Source organism: Polypterus senegalus, chromosome 4 (genome assembly GCF_016835505.1).
Source record: "Polypterus senegalus isolate Bchr_013 chromosome 4, ASM1683550v1, whole genome shotgun sequence".
Taxonomy (NCBI): Eukaryota; Metazoa; Chordata; class Cladistia; order Polypteriformes; family Polypteridae; genus Polypterus; species Polypterus senegalus.
In genome coordinates this window covers 61450152-61477716 of record NC_053157.1, presented here as the reverse complement: position 1 = coordinate 61477716, position 27565 = coordinate 61450152, and the positions used below count along the sequence as shown (strand labels likewise).

The window sequence follows — 27565 nt, the reverse complement described above, 5'->3', positions numbered from 1 at the left end:
TGACCCTCCATTGATATGTCTCCCGAGACAATCATTAACCCACCACCAAACTGCTCATGCTGAATGATGTTACAGGCAGCATAATGTTCTCCATGGCTTCTCCAGACCCTTTCACTTCTGTCACGTGCTCAGGGTGGACCTGCTCTCATCTGTAAAGCACAGGGCACCAGTGGTGCATCTGCCAATTCTGGTATTCTATGGCGAATGCCAATCGAGCTGCATGCTGCTGGGCAGTGAGCTCAGGGCCCATTAGAGGGCATGGGGCCCTTGGGTCACCCTCATGAAGTCTTTCTGGTTGTTTGGTCAGAGACATTCACACCAGTGGCCTGCTGGAGGTCATTTTGTAGGGCTCTGGCAGTTCTCATCCTGTTCCTCCTTGCCCGAAGGAGCAGATACTGGTCCTGCTGATGGGTTATGGACCTTCTATGGCCCTCTCCAGCTCTCCTAGAGTAACTGCTTGTCTCCTAGAATCTCCTCCATGCCCTTGAGACTGTGCAGGGAGACACAGCAAACCTTCTGGCAATGACACGTATTGATGTGCCATCCTGGAGAAGTTGGACTACCTGTGCAACCTCTGTAGGGTCCAGGTATCGCCTCATGCTACCAGTAGTGACACTGACTGTAGCCAAATGCAAAACTAGTGAAGAAACAGTCAGAAAAGATGAGGAGGGAAAATGTCAGTGGCCTCCACCTGTTAAACCATTCCTGTTTTGGGGTCATCTCATTGTTGCCCCTCTAGTGCATCTGTTGTTAATTTCATTAACACCACAGCAGCTGAAACTGATTAACAACCCCTCTGCTACTTAACTGACCAGATTAATATCCCATAAGTTTCATTAACTTTATGCTATACTCTGATTAAAAGTGTTCCTTTAATTCTTTTGAGCAGTATATTTGTTTCATCCATCCATCCATCCATCCTCTTCCGCTTATCCGAGGTCGGGTCGCGGGGCAGCAGCTTAAGCAGAGAGGCCCAGACTTCCCTCTCCCCGCCACTTCTTCCAGCTCTTCGGGAGAATCCCAAAGGCGTTCCCAGGCCAGCCGGGAGACATAGTCCCTCCAGCGTGTCCTGGGTCTTCCCCGGGCCTCCTCCCGTTGGGCGTGCCGGAACACCTCACCAGGGAGGCGTCCAGGAGGCATCCTGATCAGATGCCCGAGCCACCTCATCTGACTCCTCTCGATGCGGAGGAGCAGCGGCTCTACTCTGAGCCCCTCCCGGATGACTGAGCTTCTCACCCTATCTTTAAGGGAAAGCCCAGACACCCTGCGGAGGAAACTCATTTCAGCCGCTTGTATTCGCGATCTCGTTCTTTGGTCACTACCCATAGCTCATGACCATAGGTGAGGGTAGGAGCGTAGATCGACTGGTAAATTGAGAGCTTTGCCTTACGGCTCAGCTCCTTTTTCACCACGACAGACCGATGCAGAGCCCGCATCACTGCGGATGCCGCACCAATCCGCCTGTCGATCTCACGCTCCATTCTTCCCTCACTCGTGAACAAGACCCGAGATACTTGAACTCCTCCACTTGGGGCAGGATCTCTCCCCAACCCTGAGAGGGCACTCCACCCTTTTCGGCTGAGGACCATGCTCGGATTTGGAGGTGCTGATTCTCACCCCAGCCGCTTCACACTCAGCTGCGAACCGATCCAGAGAGAGCTGAAGATCACGGCCTGATGAAGCAAACAGGACAACATCATCTGCAAAAGCAGTGACCCAATCCTGAGTCCACCAAACCGACCCCTTCAACACCCTGGCTGCGCCTAGAAATTCTGTCCATAAAAGTTATGAACAGAATGGTGACAAAGGGCAGCCCTGGCGGAGTCCAACTCTCACTGGAAGCGGGCTCGACTTACTGCGGCAATGAGGACCAAGCTCTGACACGGTTGTACAGAGACCGAACAGCTCTTATCAGGGGGTCCGGTACCCCATACTCCCGGAGCACCCCCCACAGGATTCCCCGAGGGACACGGTCGAATGCCTTTTCCAAGTCCACAAAACACATGTAGACCGGTCGGGCAAACTCCCATGCACCCTCAGGACTCTGCTAAGGGTGAAGAGCTGGTCCACTGTTCGCGACCAGGACGAAAACCACACTGTTCCTCCTGAATCCGAGGTTCGACTATCCGACGGACCCTCCTCTCCAGAACCCCGAATAGACTTTTCCAGGGAGGCTGAGGAGTGTGATCCCTCTATAGTTGGAACACACCCTCCGGTCCCCCTTTTTAAAGAGGGGGACCACCACCCCGGTCTGCCAATCCAGAGGCACTGTCCCGATGTCCATGCGATGTTGCAGAGGCGTGTCAACCAAGACAGTCCTACAACATCCAGAGCCTTAAGGAACTCGGCGTATCTCATCCACCCCGGGCCCTGCCACCAAGGAGTTTTTGACCACCTCGGTGACTTCAGTCCCAGAGATGGGAGAGCCCACCTCAGAGTCCCCAGGCTCTGCTTCCTCATTGGAAGGCATGTTAGTGGGATTGAGGAGGTCTTGAAGTACTCCTCCCACCGACCCTAGCGCCCGAAGTCGAGGTCAGCAGCGCACCATCCCCACCATATACGGTGTTGACACTGCACTGCTTCCCCCTCCTGAGACGCCGGACGGTGGACCAGAATCTCCTCGAAGCCGTCCAAAGTCGTTCTCCATGGCCTCCAAACTCCTCCCATGCCCGAGTTTTGCCTCAGCAACAACGAAGCCGCGTTCGCTTGGCCTGCGGTACCTATCAGCTGCCTCCAGAGACCCACAGGACAAAAAAGTCCTATAGGACTCCTTCTTCAGCTTGACGGCATCCCTCACGCGGTGTCCACCAACGGGTTCGGGATTGCCGCCACGACAGGCACCACCACCTTGCGGCCACAGCTCCGGTCAGCCGCCTCAACAATAGAGGTACGGAACATGGCCCATTTGGACTCAATGTCCCCCAGCGTTGAAGCTACTTCTGACAGGGGACTCTGCCAGACGTACCCAGCAGACCCTCACAACACATTTGGGCCTACCAGGTCTGACCGCATCTTCCCCACCATCGAAGCCAACTCACCACCAGGTGGTGATCAGTTGACAGCTCCGCCCCTCTCTTCACCCGAAAGTGTCCAAGACATATGGTCGCAAGTCCGACGACACGACCACAAAGTCGATCATCGACCTGAGGCCTAGGGTGTCCTGGTGCCAAGTGCACATATGAACACCCTTATGCTTGAACATGGTGTTCGTTATGGACAATCCATGACGAGCACAGAAGTCCAATAACAAAACACCGCTCGGGTTCAGATCGGGGGGGCCATTCCTCCCAATCACGCCCTTCCAGGTCTCACTGTCATTGCCCACGTGAGCATTGAAGTCTCCCAGCAAAACGAGGGAATCCCAGAAGGTATGCCCTCTAGCAACCCCTCCAGAGACTCCAAAAGGGTGGATACTCCAAACTGCTGTTCGCATACGCACAAACAACAGTCAGGACCCTTCCCCCCACCCGAAGGCGGAGGGAGGCCACCCTCTCGTCCACGGGGTAAACCCCAACGCACAGGCTCCAGTGGGGAAGGTCCAGCCCTCTCAAGAAGATTGGTTCCAGAGTCCAAGCTGTGCGTCGAGTTGAGTCCGACTATATCTAGCCGGAGCCTCTCGACCTCGCGCACTAGCTCAGGCTCCTTCCCCTTCAGAGAGGTGACATTCCACGTCCCAAGAGCCAGTTTCTGTAGCCGAGGATCAGACCGCCAAGGTCCCGCCTTCGGCCACCACCCAACTCACACTGCACCCAACCTCCTTGGCCCCTCCCATAGGTGGTGAGCCCATGGGAGGAGGACCCACGTTACCTCTTCGGGCTGTGCCCGGCGAGGCCATGGGTGCAGGCCCGGCCACCAGGCGCTCGCCATCGAGCCCCACCTCCAGGCCTGGCTCCAGAGGGGGGCCCCGGTGACCCGCATCCGGGCAAGGGAAAACGTCGTCCAAAGGTTTCGCTCATCATTGGAGGTTTGTTGAACCGCTCTTTGTCTCATCCCTCACCTAGGACCAGTTTGCCTTGGGTGGCTCTACCAGTGTTTCAGTGAAATGGAAATATATGTCATAATTTCATTAAACAGATCCTATAAGTTATTTTTTCAGTGCATGGAAATTGTAGACTAATAATAAAATATGTTTACATTTATTTAATTCATGTTTTTATTTATAGTGGATGGCACAGTAGCACATTGGCTAGTGTTCCTTCATCCAGTGTCTTGGGGTTGAGTCCTACCCCAGGTTGTTGTCCGTGCAGAATTTGCATGTTCTCTCCATGCCTGAATGGATTTTCTTGATTTCCTCTCACAGTTTCAGAGAATTGCAGGTTATGTACATTGGCCTCAGTATGTGTGTGTGTGTGTGTGCGTATGAATAGACCATGTGAAGGACTGGAGTTGAGTCCAGGGTTGTTTCTCAGGGCTACTGGGATAGGCACTGGCTCATTATGACCCGATTAAGGGGTTCTAAGAATGTTGTCTTGTGTTTTCATACTCATTCAATTGTTCCTGCACAGGCAGGTGAAATGACATGCTTATCGTCACATATTAAGCCAGTTTTTATTATTAATATTATTATTATATCATACTATGTATGGCTGATGCCTTTGTCCAAAATGACTAATCAGGTCAAGACCCATTACAAATGTTTGCAATAATTTTTACAGTTGAAATCCAGACAGGTTAAGTAATTTGCCCAGGACCACACAGTGAGACAAAGGTGGGAACTGATTCAGCAATCATGACATTTAGAGTAAAGCTTTTCTACCAGATCTAATTATGCAGATCAATGGGGGCTACCACCCCATCGAACAGGAATTCGTATTAACTACTATGATACTTTTTACTTATCACTATCAGGGAGCACAGAGGTGCTCGAGACATGAACCATGGGAACGTGTTACTTGATATGTTGATACTAACTGCCCTACAAAAGACATTAGGCAGACAAAATCTTCCAGTTATATTAAGCATAATGAGTTTAACAGTCTTCTTTAATGTACTCTGAACCCAGGAATTGCAGCTCTCATTACTCCATAAAGACAGTAAATAACATACTAGGCAACGGCCTAATCAATTTGTGCACTGTTTTAGTTTTATACTAAAATAAAGTCCAGATTATAAAGTGAAATTGAAAGCCTTTTATAGACAACAGTCAGTGTCAGCCAGAGCTGTGCTTCTGAGATGAGCTGGAAAGTTGTTTTACTTTGGAGGGCAAAAGGTGATGTGAGCAGGGGTTTGGGATTGAGGTGTGAATTTTGAGAAATCTCATTAAACAATCAGTAATTGTGATGACAAGACAAAATTGGTAGTGGACGTTTGGTGTGCCAGTGAAGCCCTGATGACTGTCACCATAATGGGGGAATGGTGGAGGTGATGCATCTGAATAGCAGACTGGAACGAATGAGCAAAACAGGCCTTCTATAATAAAGATGGTCAGTTCTCTTTGAGATGAATTGTACCTTTAAACTGTTTGAGATGAATTGTACCTTTTAACTAATCCATAGTGACCTGTGTATTATTCTTCACTGATAGAGGAATAACGCCATGCTCTCAATGGAAGTTGTAAATAGAAAGGAAACAGGAAACATAAATGTAGTTGGAGTCCCAGCCGGGAATCCCCATCCTCTTTAATTAACAGCCCTGTGTGCGTCCAGGTGTCTTTGTGTGTGTCTTCTGGTGAATTGCGCATGCGCGGGGCCGCGACGCACATCGCACCGTGCCCCACCCATGTGCAGGGCACCACGTGGACACACACACACTGGAAGCTGGGCACACAGTGAATGGCCTAGCCGCGGCAGCGCATGATAAGCAAATAAAAGATATCATTGCTGGGGAGAGTGCTGATTAGGTAGTTGCGGCCGCGAACATAAAATCCGTTGCTGGGGAGACGCCACACATACAAGAATCAGCTACACGCCAGCACAGATACTAGCTGGGGAGACGACACAGTCATGATTATCAACTGCATTGCACAAATTACATCAGTTGCTGGGGACACTCTGCTGATTGCCCACTGTTGTGACAGAAAATTAAAGTCATATTACGGACATCAAAGCCAGAATTACTGTCAGAGAAAATTACAGGCATTTTACGGAAATATAAACCAGTATTACTGCAAGAGAAAATTAAAGGCACACAATACACTGACGCATATTACAGGCAGGGCGGCATGGTGGCGCAGTGGGTAGCGCTGCTGCCTCGCAGTTAGGAGACTCTGGTTAGCTTCCCGGGTCCTCCTGCATGGAGTTTGCATGTTCTCCCCATGTCTGCGTGGGTTTTCTCCGGCTCTGGTTTCCTCCCACAATCCAAAGACATGCAGGTTAGGTGAATTGGTGATTCTAAATTGGCCCTGGTGTGTTTGTGTGTGTCCTGTGGTGGGTTGGCACCCTGCCCAGGATTGGTTCCTGCCTTGTGCCCTGTGTTGGCTGGGATTGGCTCCAGCAGACCCCCGTGACCCTGTATTCGGATTCAGCAGGTTAGAAAATGGATGGATGGATGGATATTACAGGCACATACAAGCCAGTATTACTGTAAGAGAAAATATTAATAATAATAATACATTTTATTTACCTGTATACTGCACTTGATATGAACGATCTCAAAGTGCTGCAAAGTAAAATAAAGTAATAAAACAAAAAAAAATATTACGGACATATCTACTAACAACATGCCACCCAATAAAAAAGGACACATCAAGTAAGACAAAAGACACAGATAATCAAATCCTATATAAGCAACATCTCCTGGAAGAACTGTCAGCTCAACAAGTAAACATCAACAAAAGAAAGGCTGAAAGACAAAGAAAAATACAAGCAAACAGATCGATTGAAGAAAAAGAAAATGAGTGCCAGAAAAACGCTAAAAGAGAAAGACTCAGAAGAGCAAACCTTACAAAAGTTGGCATTTACTTGCCAGAGCCAGTATTCAGCCATGGTCAGTTATATGTTGCATTATAAAGAGTTAGAAGTTTTCCAGATGTTGTTGTCAAGGTTGTAGATGGTCTTGAACAAGGCAAACTCTTGCCAAACTCAGACAGAAAGTTTACAAGAAATGTTGTCTATAATGAAATTGCATAGAAAAATTTAAAGAGGTAAAACAATAGAAAATATTTCCTAAATATCTTCTTCTGATATTGTGTATTACAGATTGTTACAAAGTTTTACACTAAGGCAATATTAATTATACTTACTGTATTGTCATATACATTTCTATTTTATTTTATTATTATTTTACCTGCGGTGGGTTTGGCACCTGCCGGGATTGGTTCCTGCCTTGTGCCCTGTGTTGGCTGGGATTGGCTCCAGCAGACCCCGTGACCCTATTGGATTCAGCGGGTTGGACAATGGTTGGTTGGTTGGTTGGTTATTATTTTACTTTAGGCTTCTTGCAAAAATATTTAATATAGACTGTTCCTACTAATGTTTATGCACTACTGTCCTAATGCCCGTTATTATAACGGGCTTAATGTATAGTTTAATATAGTTGGTACTGTTGGGATAAGGCATATACAGTAGCAGAAAGTGGAAAGTGTGCCCCTTCCAGTTCAGAGACTCTGTTGACACCACAGTTAAGGACGTCTGTGATCAGTTTCCTTCAGACTGCTCTTTATTGTACAGGGACTGGACTTGGGATGGGATGGAAGTCCTATCAGTGTTGTTGTGGTAGGGCTTCTTTGTACCTAACAAAAGGATCTGAAGCATTGAATGAAAGTCAGCATAACCCCAAAACATTTTTCAAATCAGTCCCCAGAAGTCACTAAACATGTTAATTTCTTTGACACTGTGTTGACTTAACTTCAGATACTTCAGATTTCTTTCCACAATCCCCACAAAAATGCATGTTTTGGATAAACTGCCTGTAAATTTGACCATTCCTGAGTTTGCTGGGCAATCAACTGGCAACAATGTAGCTTTGATTCCGCTCTTGCGCCTGATGCCACTGGGTCAACTTAGACACTCACTATTTTGAGTTAGATTGGGTAAAATGGAGTTTACATGTAAGTTTGGCATTCCAGTACTTTGCATAGCTACTAAGAGGATTAAGAAGCCTTGTTTGGACATATGTGCCATGTTTTGTCTGCATATCTGTTGTAAATAAGAAATAACTCGACTTCTAGTCGTCTTCAAGTGTTGGGGAAATTGCCTTGTATAACGTCCAAAGGACAGGTTAAAATGAAAATCAACAGTAGGTTCAAAATAAGACATTCGACACAGACATCTGAAACAGTGGGGTATTTATAGGGAAAACAAAACAAGCAAGATGGCTACAGGAAGTGACACAACAGGTAGTGACATCATCATTGTGGGACAGGTAGTGACGTCATCGAGAGGGAGACGGAAGTCATGGTGTGGATCAGCCATGATGATTTCTGGAACAGGGTAGGGAGCTTTTATTTTCCTTCTTTGCTTCTGAAGAGAGAGAGAGAGAGACATTAGTACTCCTTCTTAACCCCTTATCTCACGAGTATTCACTCACCTTACGGTTGGTTTGTTGGCTGCCTCCTACTCACACATGCATAACACTGTATATTTAAATAAATTGGTTTTCTGCAAATTCACTTTCATAAAATTAAAGTCAGTAGAACATGGAGCTGTTTCATGTGATCTCTCACCAGTGCTTTTCTTTGACAATTTAAGTTTATTGTACATCATCTATATATATAATTCACTAAGGCAAGACACCCATGGAAAGGCAAGACAACCATGAAAAGCACGCCGGAAGGGGCGTGGATTTGCTAAGCCTGCCGACAAGTGAGACACCTATGGGCCCAGGAAGGAGCCACGCCCCAACTCAAGACCATTGGATACGACGGCCTTCGCAGGGCCACGGCCACCAACTTCGGACACGAGGACACAGAAAAAATGGCGTCATTTATATTCGTCTGTCGTAGAGGCCACATGCAGTGCAGGTCAGGTTAATGTTATGCACCTCCGAGCTACGTTGACTATTCATAGAGGCATGTTTCTCGCTGAGGTGAATCGCCATATGCAGCGTGTGAAACGGTTTGCGAGGGGTATCCCATGGGATCCTTAAAACAGTCCTTTACAACTGAGGTTAAAGCACAATGAAGTAAGCAGTCTTTAAAACCGAGTTTTGGTACCATAGCAAACTGTTTTACACGCTACATACAGAAATTCGCATCCGCGACAAACATGCGTCTTCATAGATGCTCCTGCAGGAATACGGAAGACGTTTCATTGCCCACCAACAGTCCTTTTTCACCGGCCGGCATCTACCCTCACTCTCTAGGCATTCACACTGCCTGCCTATTCGCCTGGACGCAAAAACTCACCGACCACCCAGTTAGTCCCTTTCGTCTGTGGTAAGAGTCCACATGCACATCTGAGCCACGCTTGGCGTTTGTTATGCAGCGGGTTCACTATTGTGTTGTATTTTGCTCTCTCCAGAGTTCCATCTTTTCATTCACTTACTGTTGTGTTCTCACACCAACCCGTTTTAGACATACGTGTCTTTCCAGTAGTGTTTAGCATTCAATAAATAATTATGCATGAGATCGACCGTGTGTCTACCCAGCGCAGAGAGGCATGGGTAAGCCATTGAACCCCATTAGGCTGCAAGCCGTGGAATTCCCACTAAGTGTGACTCATATGCTCCCACTCATTATGTCCCTACCCTTTGTGCACACCCCCCTCCTACCGTGGTCAGGTATCTTGGTGGATTATATATAGAAAAGAAGCCAAAACCCATGGGGTCCTTAAAACATTCCTTTACAACTGAGGTTAAAACACAACGAAGTAAGCAGTCTTTAAAAACTGAGTTTTTGGTTATGGCCTTACGACGCGTGCACCATAGCAAACTGTTTTACACGCTACATACAGCAATTTGCATCCGCGACAAACATCGTCTTCTTAGATGCTCCTGCACTTTGTACACACCGCCCTCCCAACTTCGCTACCACCGTGGTGGGTGTCTTGGTGGATTATATATAGAAAGGCAGCCAAAACCGCACAGAGCAATGAAAAGTCTAGAGTTCCATCTTTTCATTCACTTTCTGTTGTATCCTCAAACTCTCCTTTTAGACAACTGTGTCTTTCCAGAAGTGTTCAACCATCAATAAGTAATTATGTGGCGTTTGTTATGCCGCGGGTTCATTATTGTGTTGTAATTTGCTCTCTCCAGAGTTCCATCTTTGACATTGAGCATGTGTCTACCCAGCGTGGGTAAGCCGTTGAACCCCATTCGGGCTGCAAACCGTGGAATTCCCATTAAGTGCGATTCATACGCTCCCACTGGTTGCGTCCCAATCCTTTGTTCACACCCCCCTCCCACCTCGCTACTACCGTGGTCGGGTGTCTTGGTGGATTATATATAGAAAAGCAGCGAAACCACACAGAGCAATGAAAAGTCTATGTCAGTCACAGGTACATCTGGACTATGTAAAGACGGCGACTTGACGAGTTGGAGGTGGGCACATGAGTGGGCAGTGCATACTGAACAAGAAATCAGCAGACTAGCATGACAGACGGAGCTGAATGGACGTCCTTCTCCTCTCCTCCCTTTCCAGACTCCGCGTGCACCCCCATCCCTCCGTCTGGCAGGAGAAGGTGCAAGGGCGGTCCGCCAGTTTTCAGTCACGGACGATTGTGTGTTGGTTCGTTCCGTGCATTGTTACAATGTTGCTTTTCTTGCTGATTTATTACATTACCGATTTTTCAAATGTTAATTTTCTCCCTGTGCTTAAAATCATTAAAAACTGGCCTGATTATGCGCGTATGGTGCGCTGGGTTGGCTAGTAAAACATAAGCCATCATAACATAAGTATAACATTAATGGATGATTTCAATTTTTCAGGTGTACAGTGTGTCCACCCATTGAACAAACTTGCAGAAGCCAATTTTGGAGCTAGTTAGAACTAGAGTAAGACGGGAAGCAGTCTTGAACAGGGTGCCAGCCTATTGTAGGGAATACACATTCATAACATGCCACTTTAGAATTGCTGATTAACCTATTCTGCTCATCTTTGCAACAAAAAGAAAAAAACAGAATACCTAGAGAGAAACCCACAGAAATGTAGGGGAACACGCCAGCTCCACACAGATAGCAACTCAGATACAAACCCAGGGCCCTTTGAGAAGCACAAACCACATTGGCACCCTACCTTTACATTATCACTTACTAAAATGGAAAATTTATTCTGATTTTTAAGAAGTCTAACTACTAAAGATACAGACTTGCAAAAAGAAGTTTTCAGCAAGTTCATTTTTGTGACGTTGACAGGTTTTTGGCAAATGATCGAAGCTGTTGAAGGGCATACAGATATATGAAAATACAAAAGAAAAACCAACCTGGTGTTAGCTAAAGGGAATTTTAAGTAGCTGAACTCACATTAGAAAGCGAGCAGTGACACTATTTATACAGTACTTCAGGATGATTAATGCAATGAGAAAACATTTGTAAGAGCCAGTATATCCCATACTTCAAAAATATTCAATAGAAATGTACACAGAGCAGGAAAATGACATTGGTGAGGCTAAATTTAGAACCAAAGAGCTTTAGAGTGAAACACGCCTTTTCACGTGCCCATTTGTATTTTACCTTATTAGTCCTTATTACAAGGATTCTGCTGGAAAAAAAAAAACAAATACTCTGTAATATTTTTCATCTGAACATAGGTAAAGCATACATCTTTATTCAAAAGAGACTTTAAAAATAAGCAGAAGGAGGAAGGTACCAAATCTAATCCCTTGAGGTCAACTGTATGAAAATGTCATTTAATAATTGGGTCAAGTACGTGTTCTTCTAGAAAATGAATGCCTTGGAAAAGTCTTTAATGAAAGCACAACTATAATATAATAAAACAAAAAAAAACTGTGTCACCACTCAGCGAAAACAGGAAAATCTTTACCCATAAAGATCCATTGTGTAACACAATACAACACATATAGCTGACTATCTTATGTTATTTATCAATTGAAAAGTAACATGCCACTCTAAACCTGCCTTATATAAGTTGGAGGATGGTCTGCTGGATTTCAAAGCATTCCTTCCATTCATCTTAACTTATTTATCCTTTAGAGAGTTTCTGGTAGCCAAAACCTTAGGCGTAATTCAGGAACCATCTATGGATGGATGCCAGTTCATCATTAGCCATATAAGGGCTGATAGAATTAATTAATGCAGGGTGGATTCAGAAAGTATTCAGATCCTTTCACTTTCTAATTCTAAATTGATAAATTTAGCCAGTTTTGCCCATATATCTACCCTCAATAACCCATAATGACAAAGTGAAGACATATTTTCAGAAATGTTTGCAAATTTATTGAAAATCAAAAACTGAAATTTTTCATTCATAAAAATATCCAGAGCCTTAATTCAGTATTTTGTAGAAGCTTCTTTGGCAGAAATTGCAGCTTTGACTCATCTTGGATAAGTGTCTACAAACTTTGCACACCTAGATTTAGCTACTTTATCCTATTTTCTTGGCAGATTCTCTCAAGCTCCATTAAACTGGATGGTAAACTGATATCTTAAGGTCTCTGCACACATATTTTATGGGGTTTAGGTCTGGGCTTTGGTTGAGCCATTCAAGAACAGTCAGAGACATCTCCTGAAACCAGTCCAGTGTTGTATTGGCTGTATGCTCTGGGTCATTGTTGTGCTGACAGGTGAACCATTGCCCCAGTCTGTGGTAGTGTGCATTTTGGAACTGGTCTTCTTCAAGGACTTCACTGTATTTTGTATGTCTTCCCTCAACCACATAGCATAATGCTGCAAACCCCCTGCTTCACCATAGGGATAGTATTAGGCAGGTGATAAGCATTTGCCAGACATTGTGCTTGGAGTTCTGCCCAGAGATTTACATTTTTGTCTTATCAGATGAGAGAATGGCCTCTGATTTATTTGAATGTTGTTTGGCAGACACCAAGTAGGAGTTAGCCACTTCATAATAAATGCCTTATTAATGGAGTGCTGTAAGATGTCCATCTCAACAGAAGACTTCTGCAGCTCTGTTTGAGTGAGCATTGGGTCACCTCCCTTACCATGGCCCATTCTTGCTTGGCTAATCAGTTCGACCGGATGGCCAGCAGTCCTGGTGGTTCCAAACTTCTTCTATTTCACAATTTTTGAGGCCACGGTGCCCCAGGGAAAGCTTTAGAAATGGTTTTATTCACCCTGATCTATGCATCACTAAGTTTTTATCATGAATATATACAGAGAGTTCTTTGGACTTCATATGCAGTTTGAATTGTGAGATCTTATATAGACACGTGTGTGCCTTTCTAAATGACGTCAGCAGTATACCAGTCAGATACTGTCAAAGGGATGATTGATGACCTTGTTTAATTTTCTTAATTTCAGAAAGATACACATACTTTCTTAATTTAATCAAATTAGTGAGCAGGGACTTATAATTGTTTTGAATTTTAAAGAGATGCACGCTAGCATTAGAAATGTATAGTTGTTTTACAAACAAGAAAAGTTTAGTCATTCAGTCAGTCATTGTCCAACCCACTAGGGCACACACACACGCCAAGCACACACTAGGGACAATTTAGAATCGCCAATGCACCTAACCTACATGTCTTTGGACTGTGGGAGGAAACCGGATTACCCAGAGGAAACCCACCCAGACACAGGGAGAACATGCAAACTCCACGCAGGGAGGACCCTGGAAGCGAATCCAGGTCTCATTTTTTTTAATTTTAGTAGTTTTAAATCTAGTGCTTATAAAATGATTTCCCTGTGTCATTATTCATAATTCATAGGATGAGGTTAGAGGGAGGTTGTAAATTTCAGGACAGTGGTACATTTCATAAATCATAATTTGGAATGGGGTAAATTTCATAGTTCATATTTCATCATTTATATTTCAGAATTCATATTTTCTTATTTTGCATGCGGGGCTTAAGGTCATCAATCATCCCTTTGACAGTATCTGTCTGGTATACTACTGACGTCCAGTCAATTCAGTTTGCCACAGGTGGACTCCAATCAAGTTCTAGACACATCTCATGGATAATTAAAGCAAACAGGAGGCTCCAGACCACAATTTAGAGTGCCACAGCAAAGGGTGTAAATACTTGTATAAATTAGAGATTTCAGCTTTTGATTTTTAGTAAGTTCACAAACCATTCTGTAAAACATGTTTTCACTTTGTCATAATGGGTTATCAATTGTAGACAGATGGGCAAATGGCAAATATACATATTTAAAAATAAATCTACCACAATGTAAAGTGTGCAGAAAGTGAAGAAGTCTGAATATTTTATATTAAGAGTAAGGTATACACTTTAACTCTGCGTATTGCTTGCTGATTGATAACAATAAAGCTTACCTTTGTGGACTATCCTTAATTCAGAACTGGCATTGACCACTTCTGAAAGTGCAAAATATTTAAACAATGCATTTTTTCCTGAATCAGAACCTCTGCGATGGTTTACTGTAATGGGAGGGAGTGCTTTGGAATAGACAGGCACTTTACAGGGGTGACTTACACCCAATCTTGCCACTGTTTGGAAAGGGGGCATATTGGTTAAGCACTTATCTGTATTCATTCTGGTTTATCATATGATTTAACTAGGTAGATTAACTGATACAATATTTCAAGAAACAAGAGGAGTTTGGGACAACATCAACCACCCTGGCTTTTCTCGTTTTCAACATTATCCTGGGATAATGGGGTGTACAGGGAAAAAGAGAGTGAAAGAAAGACCAGGATATGAAAGAAAGAAATAAATAGAAATGGGAAAAAATGTGGAAATGCACAATAAGTTAGTTATCTTAAGACATCTGCCATTCATAACTAGTTCCTGTGAGTAAAAAAATACAATATCTGCTAGTCATAAAAGGTGCTCTGAAAGAAGTATGCATGTCCACTTTAACAATGCATGAAAAATGCATTTAGCTATCAAACACGGTGGCGCAGTGGGTAGCGCTACTGCCTCGCAGTTAGAAGACCAGGGTTCGCTTCCTGGGTCCTCCCTGCATGGGTTTCCTCCCACAGTCCAAAGACATGCAAGTTTGGATGCATTGGCGATTTTAAATTGTCCCTTGTGTAAGTGTGTGCCCTGTGGTGCCTGGCGCCCTGCCCTGGGTTTGTTTCCTGCCTTGCACCCTGTGTTGGCTGGGATTGGCTCCAGCAGACCCCCGTGACCCTGTAGTTAGGATATAGCGGGTTGGATAATGGATGGATGGACACTCCTCAAATATCTGCTGAGGAGAACTTTTACTATGTTTCAGCTAATGCTGAAATTAGACACATTTAGGGCAGTTTTTCCCCAACTTTGTGTTGCTGCGCCCCATCTGTAAATTTTGGGTCATCATCTGACTGGGAGGAATGGGGTGGTCCTCTTCAGTGAATCAAGAGCAATAGTCAAAGCAGGGAAGGAGGTTCAGCATGCTCACCAGAGGGTAAGATGAATCAAGCACGATTGTGAATGCTTTTCCTCTTTTGTGAATTGAGCATAATCATCAGAGTCGGGGTTTGGGAGGTCATCCAGGATCGACTGCAATTCACCTGTGATGCTGCTGTTGTAACTCAAGCGTGAACATCAGACTGGTGGATGGGGTTTCACTCGCGGTCATTCATGATCCACCTGTAATGCCACCACTGTGAATTGAGCATGATTGACAGTGTGTTTCGGAGCAGTGCGCGTGTGTGGAGGATTCATCCAGGATCTACTATTGTTTTCAGAGAAAGATATGCTACATTACCTTTCTTGTCGCCTGTTAAAATTTTACATGTCAGAATTGTTCGACCAATTTTGAATACAACTAATTTTGTTCTATTGCATAGCCCATCACTCATACATGAATTACGCAATAACATTACGTTACATCCTTCTTTCAACAGAAATTCAGCCGGTGGAAGACCGGACATGTTAACGGTTGCTAATATACTAATGGGATATTGTAAATTGATGTGTTAATCTTCCACACTATCACCATCATCTGTTTCAGCATAGTCTGTTGATACACATTTAACCAATTTGCAGTGTAACCAATCGACAATTTTCGCATTAATTCGTTTGACTTCATTGTTTCTCGGTGCTAGGATTGCCCGTGTACTCATTTCTACTGTTGATAACCCTTCAGGATGAAATTCTTCATAATAAGTCTTCTTTTAATGGGAACTTAAAGTGAGGAAAACGTAAAAATTTATAAGAGCTGAGAGCGCAGGAACTGTGTCTGACAAAAGCATTCACACGAATGAGAGGTGAAGGACTGTGGTTGAAAATGGTTGAGAGGAGGGCGGGACTTGAAAATATCTCTTGGCAAAAGTCTCGTCTGAAGATTTTTTTTTTATAATAGAGAGATTTAAATACTTGTGCCATGGAAAACTGCAATATAAAAAAGATGGCTTGATTTCACTGGTTTATGCATTATAAAATTGAAAGTTTGACTGTAGTTACAAAGAAAAACATGTTAAAACCCCAGATAACAATTATAAAAAAACACATTTTATATAGTTTTGGGTGTAATCTATCAGTTTACATGTTCACACTATTGGTTTATGAGTATTTAGTATCAGTTGCTATGCATATTTTATTGGTTTGATTGTGTACAATGCTGGTTTCATTCATATGAACTGTATGTCTTTATATCTGTGTATTATTAGGTTGTGTATGAAGAACTATGTTGGTTTGTATATGTTGTAACAGAGGGGGCATGGTAAAGGTAAAGAGTTATGGTCCATGTCGGAATCCCAATTTAATGCAGAGTTTTTACAAGCTTAAATAAAATACAGGGGAGTATTGTGCTCTGTGATGAAGTAGTTGCAGTGCTCCTGAGGACACAATAGTGGCTCCTTCAGATGCAGTTCTGAGAATTAGCAGTGACTTCCAGTTTGCCTTGTTCTTAAATAGCACTCTGGGCAAAAGGGATGTGACTTCCAGTGGAGAGGCAGAAGTGACATCAGACATCCTCTGTGCTTGCTTCCTCCATTTTTTATCAAAGGGAGAAACATACTAGTAGTGCTGTCACACAATTCTCTTCCACCCCAGGTTTTTACTAGAGTAGAATTTTCAAAATATTCCCATAGCATTGACAATGTATACTGCCTGTTTGCATATGTACTATATTGATTTGTACTTGTATATCACAGGTTCAGGTATTTTTGTTATAGGTTTATGAGTGAACGGCATTAATTTGTGGTCCTATGCTACAGGTTGGCATTTGAACTGTAATGGCTTGCATACATATACAAATGGTTTGATTACATATAGTAGTGGTTTTATGTACAGTATTCACTATACTGGGTTCATGCATGTCTTATAATGGTTTTCATATGGGTAATACAAGGGTAAATTAAAAAGTAAAGGCAATATTAAAATTATGTGGTAACTGCAATGGATAGACGCTGATGCAATACAATATGTTTGAGATGGCTTATAGATAGTTTGAACACTCACAGTGCAGTGCTCTGCCTTTAGTCTACAGTAGTTGAAGCCAAAGTCAAATGAAAATGGATGCTCCACTATGGGATTACACCATTGTTGAACAATACACTGTAGTAAGATTTCTTTTCTTTTCAGCACGTTTCTTTGAATGATACCTGCTGCCAATCACCAAACGATGTTGGGTTGTGCAGATCAGTATCCTGTTTGGATACCCATCTTGTGTAGACTTTACAGTACTCCAAGTCAACATGCACCATGGCATGTTCAGATCCATAGCTGATATCCAAATGTGCATCAACAGCGAACAACATAATCCGTCAGTGTTCTCTGATGAAGGCATTCACCATGTCAATGTGGAATTGTGTGAATGATGTTAATGTGTTAAACCTTTCTACTCATTTATACATTTTTCATTGAGTCATGCTGTTTTCACTTCTATGCTGAGCCAACATCTTTTGGCAAATTTCAACAGGTTCCAGTCCCCCTGCCCAAAGAAATCTCACTACGGTGTGTTGTTCAACAATGGTGCAATCCCGCAGTGAAGGTTAATGTTCATTTAACCATGGCTTCAGCTACATTAACAGCAGAGTGCTGTGCTGTGCTGTGCTGTGTGTGTTCAAACTACCCGTAATAAGTACTGTACTGCATCAGCTTCTTGTAGTTATTGCATAATTTTCAAATTGCCTTTACTCTTTAATTGAGCCTTTGCGATCAACAGGCGCCCCAAACTTCAGACATGAATACACGGATAAGTCCTGGGTTGAAAATAAAGGATTTTATTGTAAAGAAAAACCTCTGTGCAACACTAACCACCACTCTTCTTTATTCTCTCCGCTACTCCTCCCAGGCAAGTGTTGCCTGTCCGCTCTCCCAGATTTGACTTATCTGGACAAGGCAGTGAGGTACGTTTTATTGAAGACATGGGAGTAGTTTTGTAACTAAGTCACTGTCCGAAGGAATCACTTCCGGGTCACATGGAAGTCCCATAAAGTAGGGAGTGTAACTCCCTGCAGCAAATCCACAGACCCCAATAGGCCTATCCCACTGGACTGCAATTCCCAGCATTCTTTGCAGATGCCTGAATGCTTACCGGAGCCCAAGGGTGTTGCCATATAGTGGGTCAGGGAAGCATACAGCTTTGATATGGAGCCTCCCCTGATCTCCGCATATTATTGGTCTATCGGCCAGATAAGGGAATAGGGCCAATCCTGGCAGGGATGATAGCCCATGCATGTTGTCCATTAAACCTTGTATATTCATTTCGCGTATGAATTCTATAGGTTTTTTGTATGTGCTAGATCATTTCCATGTGAGTTGTCTAATGGTTTTATGTTTGTACGATGCCGATTTCTAACTTGTTGGTTTAATGTACACACCATGTTGCAGCTTTATGTGTGAACTATATTGATTCTACATGCAAACTACATTGGTTGTTCATGTGATTGAGTGGCAATGGGTGGGGCAAGAAAACGGTAACTCAAGGGCTGGTATAGCTGTTTTTGAGCATAAGGAAGAATGGGTAGGAGTGACCAGTTAAAACAGTGGAACGTTTTCTTTTTCTCTGCTATAAGTTTGAGAAAGGGCTTGATGGTAATTATTACTGTTAACAGTATAGTATTTGCCCTTAAGCCAGAAATAAAAACAAGGCCAAAGTTTGCTACTTATTCAAAGTTACTGATTTGGCTGGCTACGTATTTGCTCCTAGCTACTTACTCACTTGCAGCCAGCTACTTAGTCATACAGCTTGTGCAAATTAATTACTTATTCTACATTAATAATATTTAACAATGAACACTTTAATTAGCGTCATTAAAATTGATTGATTATTTGAAAAAGACAAATACTCCACATTTTGGATCTGTATGAATACACAAATTACATCATGCTGGGCCACCTTAACTTTCAATGTTTTGTGACAAGAGAGATGCCGTTGTTAAATTGGAGTTGAGTTTTGCCAGGCCCAATGTGAGTGCCTGAGTCAAACTGACTGGCAAAGTTGGCACACTCCCATATCTGATGAATGGGATTTACTGTGATTTTTAATAGGCCCTGCAAAAAGTTGAATTATGTTGAGCCACCCTAATTTTCACAGTTTTTGGAAAAGAGAGATTGCTTTGTTAAATTGCAGTTGATTTTTTCCAGTCTCAAAAAGGTACAAATTGAGCTGGAACAACATCAGAGGCAGTCTTGGAGAAATTCCTCCAGGTTATCCTCTCAACTGTTGAAACCAAAAAGAAGCAAGTGAACAATGGTGTGATCTCCAAATTCTTCAAAAATGTTCATGTAAAATTTGCACCAGTCTCCTGCATGTTACACAGTCTGTTAGTTTTAGGCTTAGGTAGACTTTATTATCCCAGAGGGAAATTTATTTGCAGCAGGAAAGTACAAAAACAGAAGACATTGTTACAGGGATGCAATAGATAAATAAAGGCACAACCAACACACACTCAAGATCAATAAAAACAAGCATAATTACTATCAACTCTGCACAAAGTACTAATGCAGAATTTAACATTTAGCAGCATCCCTACAAGTAACAGAATTTAAATTGCTTATAGCTCTAGGGATAATAGAGTTCTTAAACCTGTTGCTCTTTACCTTTGGAAACCTAAATTTGTAGTCTGATGGCAACAGCTGGAATATAGAGAAAAGAGCATGGCTGCTGTCTGACAGAATTGAGTTGGCTTTCTTTCTATCCTGTTTGCAATACATTTCAGTGATAGACATCTGCTGTGAACTAATAATGTTACTGCAAATTTTTATAATGTTGAAATTTATCAGGGCAAAAAAATACTGACAGTCACTTAAATGGTTCTAAAATGGTTTCCTGATTTTTTTTTAAAGCTTGATAATAATTTATTTAACACTAGAATTTCCAGAGCCTACGAGAAAACTCGTAAATCCGGCCCACCTTAAATCCGTTCACACCTCACCGTCTGCAGCTTTTGTCCTGTAAATGTGCCGATTAAGACAAGCAGCAAGCAGCCTGCTATTCCATCCCCCCACTGTCAGAGAAAGTTCACAACATTCTCCCAGCTCATGCCTTGTTTTATTATCTGGGAGTGAGTGAACTGCTGGAGTTTTAGAGTGGAAATAATAGATCGTTATTTGGAATACATGCATTTCAAGTGTGTTCCGTTTCTACAGTAATCTGTGTAAACACAATGTTAAAACAGAAACTTTTTCATATTTTAGTAATAAATTTTACAAAATGTAGGCATAAACTATAGAATGTGTAGGGTTTGCCTTCCATTTTAAACAAAATTTGGATAAACTCCAAATATGGTGCTTACATTTAAATAAAATGGCTGCTTTGAAGTCACACACTGATGCGAGAACATTCTGACTTGGCAGTGAGCCTTGTGTCTCCTGTGACATGACACCAATCAGAAATAGAAATTAAGTGGAAATTAAAAATAACAATGTGATAATATGTTAATTATTTCTCGAACCTGGCAGCTGTAGAGTGTGATATGTATGTTGAATATGTAGCATATTAAAGAAAAAGTTTATCTGGGAAAATAGAAATGTAATTTATATATTTTTTTTAGTACATTGATTTGCAGTGGTGCATTAAATGACTAATAAATCACATCCAGTGGCTATTATTACATATTTTTACATAATATTATATCATTATATTATTATAAACATCCTAAACCTTCCATTAAGCAAAAAAAAGTATGCAGTGGTCCATTCCTCAGCGAATAATGAACACTAATGACATTCATTCAGTGGTCTGATAACCAGCTAATCACATCACTTCTAGAGAACACTGCACACTAAGACATGCCTGGTCTTTTCCCTCTAGCCCGTAGATAGCACACTTACACTGTATGAAGCCAATTAGGAGCAGTCAATTAATCTAATAAGACATCTTCAAGGCCAGGAAGGAAAGCAGGAGTACCTGGGGAATCTTATGCAAGCAAGGAGAGAAATTACAAAATCTACATAATCACTAACTAGCCAGGAATTGTACATAATCTTGTAAAGCTCTGAGGCAGCAGCACAAACCACTAGACCACCAGGATATGTGAGATATGTCTGATTTTTTTTCAGATCTTCAAACGGCGCATTTGTAAATTAAAATTCTTTTTAAATGAAAATCCATTTTCTAAAAGTTCACTATATCCACCAATTCTATGCGATTTTACAGTTTTTCTCTTTTAAACAATTAAAGCAATTGTCAAAACGCTAATGCACCTGTGTAACAGATTCTAAAACAAAAATGTCAAAATACACAAGGCTTTTCAACTGCTACAGCACTGTCAAAAAATGTATTTCATCCTTTGACCATTCTTTTTATCAAAACCATACCATACCATATTGGATATACTGTAGAATATTATACTCTATACAAATGTGAGAAATATGAAAAATGTTCCAACAAATATGAAAGAAATATTTATGGGATAAGTAGACCTTATTATTCCAGAGGGAAATTTGATTTCAGCATGGATGTTGTGATAGGCGGCCAAGGACATTGCCCGGTTGGGACGCCCTTTTGAGGAGAGGACTGGGGGAGTGGAAATATCACCAGCAGTACCTCCCCCGGGACATGAGAGGGCAGCCCCCATGGTTTACGTTGGGGCCACAGGACTGGAGCTTAGAAGCTCAACCCTGTGGGGGCCCGTAGCCACCACCAGGGGGCACCTGAACAGTTCCGAAACCGTTGTCTGCAGCACATCCGCCACACCCAGAAGTGCTGCCAGAGCTTGATCGAGTGGCCGTCTCACTCCATTCGGGTGGAAGGTAAAAGAAAAGTAAAGAGAAGAAGGAAAGGAAAGAGAAGAAAATGACAATGAGCATTGTAGGGAATTTGGGCACTGTGTGGTGCTGTAGAGAAAGAAAAATAAACGTGTGTGTTTTGGACTTGGCTGTCTCAGTGTCTGTCTGTAGCCAGGCTGGTGTTTTACAATGTACAAAACATAAGGCATTTTTATACAGATATAAGAAAAAAAGACAAGATGCAAAAACCGACAACCACTGTTATCATATATGCACACGCTGAAGAGTGTAACAAAGAATTATAATTACCTTTAACAGTACACAAAATAATAATTTGGAATTCAACAGCATCACTACAACTAACAGAATTCAAAATAAATATAGCCCTGGGAATAAAAGAGTTCTTAAATCTGTTGCTCTTTACCGTCAGGTAAACCTAAATCTGCAGTCTGATGGCAACAGCTAAACTCTTTGATGGCGGCTATTGTCTGGCAGAACTGAGTTGGCTTTCTTTCTAAACTGTTTAGGATACAGCTCAGGGAAAGAGGTCTGCAGCAATAACTTTTACTACCAGGTTTTCCAATGTTGTTAAGATAGTTTACATTCCTAAGGTTGGTAAACCAACATATAAAAGCAAATGTAACAACTGATTCAATAATTCACACTTACTAAAAAGTGTGATTTGGCTTTGTCCACTTTAAAACAACTGAGCTTCCCAAAAAAGAATACCCATCTCTGCCCCTCCTTATAATTGTGATCTGTAGTTAAGATCAAAGTTTAGGCTGTTATCAAGGACTGTCCATGGATACATGTATTTGTAGTACTCCACCATGCACAAACATTCCCCTTTCATTACAGTCGAGGGAATTTGAGGATGGGAGCATCTGAGTTCTGCACACATGTCCTTGTTCTTGGAGATATTTAGCCATAAAAAGGAACAATCACACCATTGAACAAAACCATTAACAACAGGTCCATAGTTGTCCATTTTATCTTCTAGAAGACCCTCAATGACAGAGTCAGTTGTAAATTTCAGAATATATCTGTCATTATGTGAATTCCTTCAGTTATTTGTGTGTAAAGTAAACAGAAGAGGAGACAGACAGTATCCATAAGGTGAACCAGTGGATAAGTTAAGACCATCAGAAGAAAACAACCATTAACACCCACTCTGTGTTCTAATAGTTAAAAAGTCAAGAAGTCACCCCATCAAATTAAGGCCCAGTGATAAATCAGTTTAGTAAATCAGGTAAAAGTGGTTAAAGTACTGGAAAAAGGAAGCAATATATTGGAATGATAGAGAAACCAAGACAGAAATGTAACTGCAATAGGAGTAGCAAGCAGATAAGTACAGAAAAATTGAAGTGTATATCCACTTTAACAGGACTGTAAGATGATAAAGCTGAAATTATAAAATACCAGTAATGGCGCACTGCACGATAACGTGCTGTGAATACACTTGACTTGAACATTCATAGTTTTCATACTCTTTCTCTGTATGTTTAGCATTCGTTTGCTCAGAGGTTGATGCACTTGCTGCTTCCTGAGCAGCTCTGCTTTTCTCTACCCTAGCAGCCCGCTTCTTCTCTCTTTCATCAGCATCTTTTTGTGTTAAAACTGATTAAGTCAGTGTTTGTGTTGCAATTTTTCACTTAAGCTGGCACTTAAGTCTTCAATCTGCCTCAAGAATGATTTAACATATGAAGAGGTAGGGGAAGTGATGTTGAAGGTGTTAGGGATGAGAACGTATGCGCCACACGAACGCACTGCTAGCTGCTGCCAAGAGTTGATTCTAGAATAAAATAAAATTAAATTAAAAAGAGGAATAACCTTGGAGATCAATCATCACCCAGAAAGCGGATAGTAGACTTCACAAAGTATATGTGTACCAAATTTCAGGTCCATAGGTCAAACGGTTTGCGAGCTACAGGTGATTTAAAATCCTGGACAGACAAACAAACAGCCACGGTAGCATATTATATATAAAGATGAAGGGAAACCCCCACACCACAAACACAATGTGAATGTGGAATTTATATAAAAGAAATGACTGAAATGTGTACATGTAAAAAGGAAAACAGTATAGTTTCTTTATATTATGTAACATTCTAATATAAGTTTATATTCTAAACTCGACTATACTGTATTTATTGTGTTGGAGCAGTCAATAGGTGGCGGTGTGGGACACAGTGGTTAATTTCTCTTTGGGAAAAAAAGTGTGAAAAAAAGAAAAAACAGAAGCGAGGGAAGTGTGGGTGTGAAAGTGGTGTTAGAGAAGAAAGGAATTATCAAAAAGCACAGAAAAATGTCCTTTTGACTTGTACAAGCTAATTAGAACAGTGTGTCTAAACAGTCTGTGTCTGAAGGGAATCTTTTGTTTGTGCTACATGTTGCCAGCCTTCACCTAAAGAAAATGGCAAATTCAAAACTGCTGAAGCTCTACTGACTTTTACAAGTGTGGAATAAATGCAAAGTTTTTTGTTTTTAAATCCTGGTGTCTACCTTTGACAAGAAAGAGTAACATTAAGAGTTCCTCAGCCGTGCTATGTAAAGGTGAATACGGGGGCAGGAACACCATTACCATCTATTGGTGAGATTCAAGCCATTCTCTGCATTCTATGCAATTTGTCATCCCACAGCCTATAAATATCCCAGACAAACACATGCAGAGCGCTACCAGTCCTTTTCAAGTAAGACAGTTTATAAATCCATAGACAAAAGTTTTGGAATTTGGAATATTGTACGTACTGTGACAGATTGGGGCACTATCACTCCCTTGAACCCTTGTCCAAGATGCCAGACATGTGGTAAAAGTCCAAATATCGACTTTATTTATACTGCACAGTGTACAAAGCACCCTCCTCGCCACAATACTCATTAAATAAACCAATAATCACAATAATATACAATCCACTACTCCCAGACACGTTGCCACCTTTCCACCCAGCTCAGCTCCCCGCTCTGGTGTCTTTCTCAGTCTTTTATATTCCCTGACCCGGAAGTGTTCCCACAGTCCTTCAGTCCATGATTCCTTATTACTTCCGGGTCAGATAAAAAGTCCTTTTCTTCACCCCGGAAGTACGTCATTCCCTCTGTCGCCTTGACTAAAACATACTTCCGGGTTATAGGTGAAACCAAAGTCTCTGTGTCTTCCTGCAGCATCCCCTGGATGTCCCCATGGTATCCAGCAGGGCTATGATGAAAAACTCCATTGTCCATGATGCCCTGCTGGAACTCGGGCACCTCTATGTTGCTTGCAGGGCTCCACCTGGTGGTCTGGAGATATTGGCTGAGATGAAAGGCAGGCCATATCCCACAGTACACATCTCAAGCTACATAATTCTGCTTCAATTCCCTTGATGTGAATCTTTCAGAATTATCCCACAAGAAGATTAAACAAACGCCAGGAGTACACCTTTCAATCCAAGTGCTTTGGTTGCTGCATGGGGATGATATCCATTTTCATAGCTCAGCAATCTGCAGAATACTAAATATCTTGGAAGGATAGCAAGGAGAACACATTTGCAGATATAAGTGAACATTGGTTAGCAAAGGGATCATCTGAATGGTTCTGTAGATTTTTGTAAGAATGTCCTCTAGACGAGTAAGTCTAAAAATGCACCATTTTAGTGACGTCATGTTTGTTGAAAACAGTATCAACACCACTAAAATTTGGGGGGCTGCCTTTCTTTCCATGAATGTGAAAAACCCAGCATTGTTGATGGAATTTACATAGCTCAATGTCTTTATATCAAATGCAAGACTTGCTTCCAGGGAACAACCCCAAATTACCTAGTAATCCCAGGTGTTTCTGTGTCCCTTAAGTTTGTTTAAAGGCTCAATCAGCTCATTTTCACTGTTCTCATAGCAGGCGATGAGGCTCCACTTCCCCAAGTGGTGCTATCTGTAGGTCTTAGGAAATTCAACTGACCTCTTTACCAGTCCCCTCTAAGCTCTGTTTCATACTAAGTACTTCCAGGATGCCATTTACTGTAATACGAATGTATGCTGCAGTTTAAGCTTATAAATGGAACCTGCGCTAATCAAAAAAATGCATACATATTTGCAGTATATATAGTTTGTATATCAAGTACACATATGCAATCATGTAATTATATATTTGTAAAGTTTGTATATTCTTTTTATATATATTTTCTAATTTTATAGTAATTTTATACTACTCTATTTTCAGAATGTAACTTTGAAGAACACCACATATGTGGCTATACCAACTTCCGGAATCCAAATGTCAACTGGTATGTTGGTGGATACATTTCACGTGACCCCTTGTCAAGTCTTCTTGATGACCACACTATGAGCAATCAGAGAGGTATGCCATTAAAATGAAATGCTAAGATAAATGCTTGTCTGTGGCATTTGTTTTAGTTTTGTGCTATTATCATGCTCTCTCACAAACATGATATTTTTCTAGACTTTTTGATTTGTTGCCAATGTTTAAATATACATAATTTATTTCTTCTTTGTAATTTTCTGTTTTTTGAGTCTTATGAATTATAATTGCAGTTTCAGATTGCATTTAGTACAAAAGGCAGTTCTGTACATCCATTAATTTGTAATCACACAAAATACATTAACAGGACTATAGCAGCTAGAGTAGTGGTAGTGACCATCCCTGATTGAAGAGCAAGTCTGTGGTCAGGCACTTTTCTGCAAATGCCCACATTCAAACTTCGATTCAAGGTTCGATTTACATTTACTGATTCAAACCTAACCTTCATGTGTGGTTGCATAATTGGAGTACTCACAAAGAAATCCCACACAGACATGAGCTGAATGTGGAAACTGAACACAAGAAGTTCCTGGTGAAGAAATCAATTAAGTCTGCTGGTGTTTAAAGGCAGTAATTGTAACCACTGCCCCACCTAAGAATACAGTATGTCACAAATAAGAGTCTTGATGATTTTTTTTTTTTTACAATAGAATGTGATTTTTTATTTTATTTTACCTACTTAACTGGCCACTCTAAAGTGGCAATGTGTGAGTGTATACAGTGCATGAATTGGCAATTTGATTGACTGGTACCCTTATCTAGGCTGTTTTCTTGCCTTGCACTCAGTGCCAGCACCTTGTAATCCTGACTTGGATTAAGTGGGTTTGAAAATGTTACGTTCACTCCACTTGTCATAGTCTACAATGTTTGAATTCTTTATAAGAATAAATAAAACCATTATTGATTTAGATGTACATTAGTCTATAATGTATGTTACAAATATTTTGGGTGCATAAACCACCCAAGCTGTGCTTTTTGCTAATTTCATTTCTGTATTTAAAAGTTGTAAATAAAGTCAGGGAGATTTATGCTGCTGGGGAGTTGAAATATGTTGTATGCTGGTTGCAACATGCAAGCTTTCAAGGCAACTCAGAGCCCTTCTTCAGGCAAGAAGAAGCCTGAACAAGGGGCCTGAGTTGCCTCAGAAGCCTGCATATTGTAATCTTTTTATTTAGCCAACAAAAGGTGTCATTTT

The 27565-nt window shown here is 41.8% G+C and overlaps 1 protein-coding gene across 2 annotated transcripts in view; it reads left to right on the top strand.

Annotated features, from left to right (window-relative positions):
* The window catches only part of mamdc2a (MAM domain containing 2a), a 150201-nt gene that overhangs the window by 70901 nt on the left and 51735 nt on the right, over positions 1–27565 (top strand). For both annotated transcript variants that reach the window (XM_039750739.1, XM_039750740.1), the window contains exon 5: positions 26272–26409. In XM_039750739.1, the coding sequence (XP_039606673.1) occupies positions 26272–26409 (138 nt within the window). The remainder of the gene's footprint in view (positions 1–26271; positions 26410–27565) is intronic.